The 10,405-nt window shown below is 44.7% G+C and overlaps 1 protein-coding gene across 5 annotated transcripts in view; it reads left to right on the forward strand.

Annotated features, from left to right (window-relative positions):
• Positions 1 to 10,405, forward strand: part of LOC106989630 (pyruvate dehydrogenase phosphatase regulatory subunit, mitochondrial) — a 37,005-nt gene that overhangs the window by 18,060 nt on the left and 8,540 nt on the right. For all 5 annotated transcript variants that reach the window (XM_053211113.1, XM_053211118.1, XM_053211115.1 and 2 more), the window contains 7 exons: positions 965 to 1,089; positions 2,927 to 3,082; positions 3,278 to 3,411; positions 4,021 to 4,169; positions 4,662 to 4,774; positions 5,856 to 5,950; positions 7,506 to 7,595. In XM_053211113.1, the coding sequence (XP_053067088.1) occupies positions 965 to 1,089; positions 2,927 to 3,082; positions 3,278 to 3,411; positions 4,021 to 4,169; positions 4,662 to 4,774; positions 5,856 to 5,950; positions 7,506 to 7,595 (862 nt within the window). The remainder of the gene's footprint in view (positions 1 to 964; positions 1,090 to 2,926; positions 3,083 to 3,277; positions 3,412 to 4,020; positions 4,170 to 4,661; positions 4,775 to 5,855; positions 5,951 to 7,505; positions 7,596 to 10,405) is intronic.

A 10,405-nucleotide genomic window follows, 5' to 3' on the forward strand; every position in this document is an offset into this window, starting at 1 on the left:
TGGGAAGATGAAGAGTTCTGGGGGTGGATGGTTGTGATGGTTACACAGCAGTGTCAGTGTACTTAATGCCACTGAACCTCACAATTAGAAATGACTGAGATGGTTGATTTTATGTTCTTTGTATTTTGCCACAATTAAAAGTTACTTTTTTTTATCAATGAGGCAACCTTTTTTTTTTGTTTACCGAGAGACTGGTGGGAGAGGGGCAGAGAGACAGGGAGAGAGAGAATCCCAAGCAGGTTCAGCGCTATTAGTGTGGAGCCCGACACGTGGCTCAAACCACAAACCATGAGATCATGACCTGAACTGACTGAAGAGTCAGAAGCTTAACCAACCGAGCCACCCAGGCACCCTGAGGCTACTTTGTTTTTTAATTAAAAAAATTTTTTTTAATGTTTTTTTTTGAGAGAGAGAGAGACAGAGTGTGAGTGGGCAAGGGAGAGAGGGAGACATAGAATCCGAAGCAGGCTCTAGGCTGCAAGCTGTCAGCACAGAGCCTGATGCGGGGCTTGAACTCACGAACTGTGTGGTCATGACCTGAGTCGAAGTCGGAAGCTTAACCAACTGAGGCCACTTTTCTTGAGTGACTTATAGAATGGTTCTGAAAACAGTCATGGAAGAGGAGTTACCAAAAGCAGAGATATGATCAGATAGATGTATAACCTCCTGAAGGTTTTCCAGAAAAAGCCCATTGGATGTATAAATAGAGTATGTTTTTCATAGATGTCACTTATGTCTTAAAACACTTTCTAGGGAACCTTATCATTAGAACTAAGATTGTCATAGCAGATTTGAGAGCAGTAGATGGATCCGTGTTTGTTTCTTCAGAAAAATTAAGGAAATTGCCCAGAATTTCTCAACCAGTCTGTGACAAGACAGGATGTTTGATTCTGTTGGTTCTTGTTTCCTAGTACAGTTAGGAGAGTATCCCATCTGAGGCCCAGCAACTTCCCCATCTAAACAGGTACCTCGCCGAATGGATGGTGCATGGTTATCCATCAGAAAGCATCTGGGAATTGGACTTGAAACGTTTTGGAGCCCTCCAGAGCAGCCGTACCTTTCTGCGCCACCGGGTCATGGAAGTCATGCGTGAGTAGAGCTTGATCCCATTTGCATCTAGTCGAAGGTGTCTTCTTGGGGGCTGTTGGATCATTCAGAGGAGCAGATCTTTCCCTCAGTTATTTAAGAATTGCTTCAAGTTGGCCTCTCGAGTTTGACTGGTAGGGGGCCCATGTTGGGGCATTAGGCCCCATGTGATATTTACATAACCATCTCTTTAGTATGTTGTCCTTTATTTACCTCTGGGAACAGGAAAGAAGAAAAGGACTTACAGGTGGTAATTGCCATCAGACTTCCTGCAGCAGCTTCTTGTATATTCCTAGCATCGTCTGCTTTCCACTTTGCTTGGAAGGCGCCCATGTCAGGTGAATGTTCTCTCTCCTCACTTGATCTTTGAGATTACAGTTTGCTTTCCAAGGCAGAGGATTTGGCTTGTTCTCAAAGCTTCAAGCTTCTCTGAGTGATTTTTGTCATAACTGTCACATGCTAGCAAGATAGGAAACTACTTCTCATATAAATACAAAACATACATTTCTGTTCTCCTCATTCCTACTTCTCTCCAGCTTCATTCTAACTTGTTACTCTACCTTACCTTTATTTTCTAGAGACAGGTTTTGTATCAAGAATTGAACCAAACCAGATTGTAATTTCATCTTCCTGTACTGAGGAACTATTCTGAGACTTTGCCAAAATATATAGCTAGATACTTGGGGCATGTTTATGTTCACAGTTGAGTTTCTACATATGCTGTGACTGCCATCCTTTAACAATGAATTGTTGGTTTAATAGCAGGCGGTCCCATTCACGGTGAGGCCTTTGAACGACCTTTAGCACCTGTGTATTCACTTTTAGCCTGTCGTAGAGAACTCTTACTGGTGGGAGACAACCCGGCAGCAGTATGGGTGGCCGCTAAGGTTATTTTTGGCAAATATTTTGGTTAAAATGTTGACTCACCAGAAGTCTCAATTTCCCTAGCCATTTGTTACTTTAGAACCTGTGCAAATCATAAGGGAGCTCGAGTTTCCCTGTGATGACCTGACACGCTGGGTAGCCTTCTCTGATTCTCATGTAATAGAAATGGGAGGCATGACAGGAAACGAGAAAAGGGTAAATAGAACCTAAAGTACCAGAGAAGACTGAAAAATTGTTGCAAGATAAGGCAACCAGTGTGGGTTCCTTCTCTTTAATTTCTCAGCCTCCTCCCCATTCTGATGTACCTCTTGTTTGGAATAGTTTGAGGTCAGCTCTTCTCTTTGGAAGGGACTAGAGATCACACTCTTTCTGGCTATTTTTACTTATTGCTGTTGCAGATTGGACATTAGGAGAAATGAATTGTGACCCTAGCTTTGTTATGTGAATAATGTGACTGGGACAGTACTGTGCAGCCACCAAATCAAGGTATGCTATGTTCCCTTTCACCTCAGAAACGGGTTAAATGTTAGAGAGGAAATGTGTCTAACAGTCCTGAGATCCCAGCAACACAGGCACTGTAAAGAAGCAAGTGCCATGTTTTCACACTCTGCTCCTCAGATACAGTCTTCGTCTCTGCTGTGGGACTTAGCAAGGTTTACAAGCATGACCTTTCTCCCATTGTTTCTGCCTACTAACTTGAAACAGTCATTGAGAACAGAGACTTGGAGTTGTTAACCTGACTCACGGCCCTGTAACTCTGTGGAAAGATCAGGGCAGCTCTTGCAACATCATTCTTTCTTCCGGAGCCTGCCTGTTATACTGGGAACTGTTTGCACATTAGGTCCCGTTAGCCTGGAAAGCATGCTCTTTTGAACAGGAGCGACTCCCGAATCTAGAGATGCTGTGTTCTCGGCTCGGTGGTTTGGGTTTGCAGAGACTGTTATTTCTGTTCTAGCTCTGCTGTATGATCTGAAGGTTCCTCGTTGGGACTTCCAGACCGGGAGGCAGTTACGCACATCTCCTCTCTATGACCGGCTGGACGCACAAGGAGCCAGGTGGATGGAAAAACATGGATTTGAGAGGCCGAAGTACTTCGTGCCACCAGACAAGGGTAAGAAGGCCCGTTCTCATGTTTATTCTTTTGTTGCCTTGAGAACTAATAAAACCCATTTTTAAATGTATTACAGTTAGAATGTGTTCCCGGAGGAATAAAGAAAAACCTGTCATACTATACTAATCCACACGGGGAGAGTCCTCAATATAAATGTCCTTTTCTCTTTTTCTTTTGTTGTTTGCCGGTCTGTAGACCTCCTGGCATTGGAGCAGAGCAAGACTTTCTATAAGCCAGACTGGTTTGACATTGTGGAGTCTGAAGTCAAGTGCTGTAAGGAAGCTGTGTGTGTCATTGACATGTCCTCTTTCACAAAGTTCGAAATAACAGTAAGTGCTTGAGAAACCCAAATAATAGATTAGAAACTTCTGAATATTTGTTGAATGTCTCCTTTTTTATCTGCCACTTCAAAACCAATTTCGTAAGACCTCTGGTATGTTTTAGTGTTTTACTAAACTGTAATACATTTTTCTGAAGTTTTAGCTCTTTGTTTCTGGGTTTTAATCTGCTTATAGAGGCCCACTTACCATTAGAATCACGAGCCAGTTGGGGCGCCTGGGTGGCTCAGTCACTTAAGCGTCCGACCTTGGCTCAGGTCATGATCTCGCGGTCTGTGAGTTTGAGCCCCGCATCGGGCTCTGTGCTGACAGCTCAGAGCCTGGAACCTGCCTCGGATTCTGTGTCTCCCTCTCTTTCTGCCCCTCCCCCACTCATGCTGTCTTCTCTGTGTCTCAAAAATAAGTAAACAGTAAAAAGAAAACAAACAAAAACAACGAGCTTTCTTTGGAGCTTCTCGCAGCGGAGTAAATCCGCAGATACTGTTGCAGTTGGGAACTGGCTAATTGAATTGCCTCAGGGGGTCACACTGCTCAGCAGACTGTGTTACCAACCAGCTGTTCTTGTGCTCACTCTCTCTGCTTTCTTCCCTCACCCTCCAGTCCACCGGAGACCAGGCATTGGAAATTCTTCAGTACCTCTTCTCCAATGACCTCGATGTACCCGTGGGCCACATTGTGCACACCGGCATGCTCAATGAGGGTGGAGGGTATGAAAACGACTGTAGCATAGCGCGGCTCAGCAAGCGCAGGTAAGGCTGGCTGCCGCCCTGCCTCCCACCCCCCAACCCCTGCGGTGCGCTGCCTCCTGGAGGTGTCCTCGCAGAGCAGAGCGTCCGGCTCACGGTCCGGGAAACCATGACCGTACTGAGGACGAAAAGACATTTCGGTAACTCCTGGCCAGTTCCTTAGCAATGCAGTGCAAATAGAAGCCACGGGGGAAAATGGGGAAGAAACATACCCGATTATATACAAATTGATGTGGAAATAACAGTCCCCCTACTGGGAAAAAGTGTTCTGGTGTGTCAGTAGGTCTGTATATCTTGGCACTAACAGGAAGCCGGGATCTTCGGTGCTTATGTAGTATATCCTAGAATTATGTGCCCCTGGTCTCCTCTGAAGGCGAAGAGGTCATTTGCCAGTATTCTGCTCATTCATTGGCTGCTTTGAAACGAGTTAACTTGACTGCTTCCTGATGCTTTTTCTGCTGCCTGGCTTACATTACTTTCTGGTCTCCCTTTCAGTTTCTTCATGATTTCCCCAACTGACCAGCAGGTCCACTGTTGGGCCTGGCTTAAGAAACACATGCCAGAAGACAGCAACCTGCTTCTGGAGGATGTCACCTGGAAATACACCGGTAAGCCGGCCCTGCAGGCTCAGCTGCACAAGAGGCCAGCCTGTCCAGATACGTCTTCTCCATCTGCCTTCTTTATAGCTGACATTCAGAAATGGGGGTCAGAGTGAGAAGCGTGCTGGAGGCGCCCTGGTCATAGAACACTGATCCCTGATATGTCCCTGCATTTTTGCAAGTGAGGGGTGAGTTGTGCTTCAGTCCGTTTGTCTTGTTTCCCACTGTGCCCCCTCCAGCCAGGATGGAGGAGTGCATATATTGGTTGAATGAGTGAAAATTACTTCGAAAATACATTTTTATATCTACTACCTAAATATTGTTTTCTTCAAAATTTCTCAACTTTTTTTTAAGTGAGTGAATAATTTTTGAGGAGGACTTAATTTCCTGATGATCTACCTCTTCCTCAGCAGTCTTGTCAGGGAGCAGCCCCTTCCCTCACCTCCTCATTCCAGCTTTAATGCTTGCCTATCCCCCACTTCACTGCCCCTCACCTCCAACATGTCCTCGTGGCCCGTTCATCACAGCAGCAGATCTGTTTGACTGTTTGCTACCAGATTGGCAAACTACACAATCTTACTGAACCAAAGTTGTTTCCTAGCCCAAGAGGGTGTTTGGGGTATAATTTCCACAGGCTGCTGTGCCATGACGGAACCTGGGTTGGTTGGGCCGCTCTCACCATATAGCAACAGTGGGAGGAAGGAGGCAATGGGAACCGTGTGGGAGGTTTGTGGCCGGCCCTGGAAGTGGGCTCCCATCGCCCTGGCCAGGACGCGGTCTCACGTTCCCGGTCTAACCACAAAGGCGGCTATGGGATGTTGTTTCCCCGTGTCCCCGGGAAGAGGAAACACGCTGGCCAGGCTGTCTCTGGCCAGCAGTCAGCAGTGCATGCATTTACCAGGCCTGTCAGGAGAGGTGTCTGCCTGACTTGGGGCACTCTGTGTCCATCCTGGGATTGCCTAAGCAGAGAGGCGCTTTCGTGGGCTTATCACCCAGGCCTGGCCGTGAGAGAGCAAGTCCCAAACAGACTTTTCCCTTTGGCTCAGCGGTGACTGGACTGGCCAGACATCTCTTGTTCTTTTCTGTTTAGCCCTCAATCTGATTGGCCCTCGAGCTGTGGATGTGCTGTCCGAGTTGTCCTATGCCCCTATGACTCCAGACCACTTCCCAAGTCTGTTCTGCAAGGTGGGTGCTAATTAAGTTCTAGTTTTTAAATGGACAGGGAATGTTTCTTTTATAGGGATAGCAATTACACAGTTTTACTACAGCATTAATTTCCACAGAGAGAGGGTGTTGGGGCTTTTATGGAGCAAATAAAATGTCTCAATAAATTCGTCCCTTTATTTTTCACCTTTCTAGGTCTCCTTATTTAATAAGCATTAGGATATCTTTGAAGTGGATTTAACTTTTCTGAATATCAGTCCTTTCTATTTACTGCTTTTTGTAGCAGTGGATTAAATGTGTAAATTAAAGGATTAGGACACTAACGCCACAAATGCCAATTAAGGTCAGGTTCCTTCTCTCCATGCAGTGCTTCTCCTTTTCCATTCACAGAGTCACTTCTGTGTGTGTAGTATCTCCAGGTAAGAGATGTTCAGGTGAAGCCCTAAACAACTTACATAAGTTCCTTATATTTGGCAGCAGTAGCATCTTGGAACCGAGTAAAAGAAGTAGTAACAATACTGATAAGAGAGGTGCGAACAGACTAGTGTTTTGACAACCTGTAGCAAAACAGCTGTGGGGCAGCTACTGACTGATGGAGGCTCTTTGAAGTTCAAACCTAAGCTGAGATCCACGTACTCATTGTACAGTGTCCCTTTTTCTCCATGGCAGAGTGAAAGCAACAGAACAGTCTCACCGTTAGCCATCAGCAACCCTTCCCTGCATGGCCTTGGGTTCTGGAATGAATGATGCACCTATGTGAGCCTACAGGGTAGCAAGTTATGTTGGGTTTCCTGTGGGAACAGTTTGCTCCAGTGCCTTCTGGGACTTAACCACTTGCCATTATAGGAACAGGGATTGTGTCAGAGGCCTGTTAGGTAACTGAGCTGCTGTAAACACATTTTGAATTAGCAGCCTAATCTCTGACCCCAGGGTAGCAGGTGCACCATGTTCTGTGGTCATCACGCATCCTCTTTTGTAGGGCAGGTGCCCTGGACTTGCCTGCCAGATGCCCCAGAGAAGACACAGGTCTGGTCTTTGTTGCTCTTGACACTCTTGACTGAAATCTTTTTAAGGTTCTTTCTTTATTTTTAGAGACAGTGCACAAGTGGGGTGGGGCAGAAAGAGAGGGAGAGAGAATTCCAATCAAGCTCTGCACTGGGGCTCAATCCCACGAACCCTGAAATCATGACTTGAGCCATAATTAAGAGACGCTTAGCCGACTGAGCCACTCGGGCACCCCTAAAACAAACCTTTAGGAGGACTTTGCGAAAAGAAATGTTTCACGATTGTAAAGACTTCGCCTCCACTTCCCACCAGCAGCTTGGCTAGTGCTCCTGAAATGGTGATGTTTCATGAGAAGAGTGTAAAGACCGTGCTCCGTTTCTGGTGACCCCAGTACTCGGAAACAGACCACTCTGGGGATGAATTTCTCTCAGGCGCATGGCTCTGCCATAGGGTCAAAGGGTGCGGAGCTGATAAGAGGTTTACCTCAGGTGTTCGTTCCTTTAACACACATGTTGAGCGCTCACTTCCTCTGGAGACTCTCTGTGCTGACCTCCTCCCTTTGCTTCCACAGGAGATGAGTGTGGGCTACGCAAATGGGATCAGGGTGATGAGCATGACTCACACAGGAGAGCCGGGATTCATGCTCTACATCCCCATAGAGGTGAGCCCCGTGGAGGAAGGTGGCCGGCTGTCGCACGCCTGCCGGGCACTGGCAGGGTTAGAGAGCCAGATCTGACTGGGTCTCGGGAACGGAGGCAGGCTGCATTAGGGGCACTTTAACATTTTGGACTAAGTTACTTACTGTTTCGAATAGGAAATACGTTTACGTGGTTTAAAACCTATGGAAAGTATTTAGTGCCACCCGACCAGTTCCCATCAACCACTACCAGTGATACAACTATTAGTATTTGAAGGTCATGTCAGAGATTTTTGTGCATATGCGAGCAAGTTCAAAGACATTCTTAGTCCCGTTTTAGAAACATAGATGGAAGCATACTGCTGTCCTTTATCTCTTCACCAATTGATGGTATAGATCTGCCCTGTCAGTCCCTAAAGAGGAAGCACTTCCGGTTTCTTTTTTTAACAGCAGGATAGTGTTCTATCAGATCGTTGAATCATTAGGCTGGTACTAAGAGGCGTTTCGGTTGTAGGCCTTTGCTGTTATAAACAGTTCCGTGTACAAGAGCATCTCTTTCCTTGTACGTGTATGCGTGTACCAGTACAGGGTTTTCACACTTTGGGCTGACAGAGAATTGTCAGTGCAGTTGTAATTTTCTTTATATGTGGGATGAAGCAACTTTTTGTAAAAGGCGAAAGATTTATGCGATCTGAAGAGAAACCAGAGTATGAAGCAACTTTTTGGAGTGCATTTCCAAGGAAAAGCTCTTCTATAGGACCTGCACACTCCTGCCTGCCCGTCCGCCACCCTGTTCTGATGTGATCCTACCTTCTCTACCTGTCCCGCTACTTGCTTGTCCCTGAATGTGCTGCTGCTCCTTCCCCAGGGCCTTTGCATTTCCTCTCCCTCTCCTGGCTCGTCCTCCCACCGCCCCCCCCCCCCCCCCCCAGACTCTCGCAGCTGCGCCTGCTTCAGGTCTTATTTGAGTGGTATCTGCTGGATGAGGCCCCATCCCCCGGTTCCCCCGCTCCTCCTTCCCACTTTCTTTTTCTCTGTAGTGCCTACCACTGTCTGATAAAATCTGTTTTATTTTGTTCGGCAAGTTATCCTTGTTTAAGTGTCAGTTCTCCGAAGGCAGGAACATTTGCCTGTCTTAACTTTTATTTCCCCAGCACCTAGAGAAGTATTTGGCACATAGTAAATGTTTAAGAAATGTTGCATAACTGAATGTTCCGGTCATACCTTTGTACATTTTTGTATTGAATGATTGGTCTGTTTACCAGTTTCTGAGCATTGTCTGAGTCAGATAGTCCTTGCTGTTGAGTTATAAGTTTTTTTCCCAGTTTGTCATTTGTCTTTTCATTTATTGTCATGTAGAAGGGTTTTTTAAAAAATTAGGAAAATGTTTCATATGTTGCAGAAGATTTTTTGATTTTTATTGTAATTGAGTTGATCGGTCTTTTGTGCCTTCTAGAGTTTGATATATAAAAGGGACTTCTCCACTCCAGGCTTATAAAATTTTCCCAGTTTTCTTCCATTACTTTTACAGTTAGTGGTGTTGCTGAGTATGGGTTTGTGGTTTTGTTTTTAATTTTTTTAAAGCTTTTGAGAGAGAGAGACAAGAGTGCGAGCGGGGAAGGAACAGAGAGGGAGACAGAATCCAAAGCAGGCTCAGGCTCTGAGATGTCAGCACAGAACCCAATGAGGGGCTCAAACTCATAAGCTGTGAGATCATGACCTGAGCCGAAGTTGGACGCTTAGTGGGTTCATTAAGCCACACAGGCGCCCCTGTGTTTTTTTTTAAATATTTAAATGCGCCATCCTTTTGCAGTGTCTGTTGCTGTACTTGATGAGCTATGGATCACACATGTTTCCACATGGATGACCAATTGCTTTCACATTGTACCCTTACCAGATACTAAATTCTTGTATGTATTCAGGTTTATTTCTGGACCTTTATTCTGTTCCCTTGGTTTATCTGTTCATGATCCAGGATTATGCTATTTTAATTATGGAGTCTTTATTATATATTTTAATACCTGCTAGTGCTTATTGTCCCTTATAGCTTGCAAACTCTGGAAAAAAATAATTCCTGTTTCCTTATTTCCCTTTGGCAACTTTATAATTATCTAGTATAATTATACTGCTGCTGGTATTTTTTGGATTATGTTACATTTATATATTAGGGAGAATTGACGAAATATGTTAAATCTTACAAAGAATGCCTTTTAGTTTTACTCAAGTTTTTTGGTGACCTGAAGAGGTATTTTGAAGTTTTCCTTTTATAGATGTTACACATTTTTTAAGTTCACTTGAATAATATTTTGTTGTCGCTAGTTGTGAGTGGGAAGGGTGTCTTTGTTCCATTGTCTTTTAAGTGATTATGATTTTTGAAAGCTATTTTTTCTAGTCTATATTTCTTTATTAATTTATCTTACTATAGTTGTTTTTTAGTTGAGTACCTGGAATTTTCAGGGTTCAGTTTTATCATAGAGACAGTAATGGTTTTTCTTCTTTCTTAAGTTTTAATTCCTACAATTTCTTTCTCTTGTCCAGTTGTGACAAGGAGTAGGGATTGTAGGCATCTTTCTTGTTCCTGATATTAGTTGTATTACTTTTAAGGGGTTAGGCTTTCTTATAGTTACTAACTGAAGCACAAATTTACTAGCCCATGAAATTCCATATGCTTGTCGAGACAACTGTAACAACACTAAGATGAAGGGATTATTCGCAATTTGAGAAGAGTTGCTACAAATGTAGCTGATCTGCTGTCCCTGTACAGGTAGGGGCTGGTTCTGAAATGTCACCTGGGTGCCCTTGTCATGAATTCACTAAACTCGATCAAGAGTGGC

Source organism: Acinonyx jubatus, chromosome E2, assembly GCF_027475565.1.
Source record: "Acinonyx jubatus isolate Ajub_Pintada_27869175 chromosome E2, VMU_Ajub_asm_v1.0, whole genome shotgun sequence".
Classification (NCBI taxonomy): Eukaryota; Metazoa; Chordata; class Mammalia; order Carnivora; family Felidae; genus Acinonyx; species Acinonyx jubatus.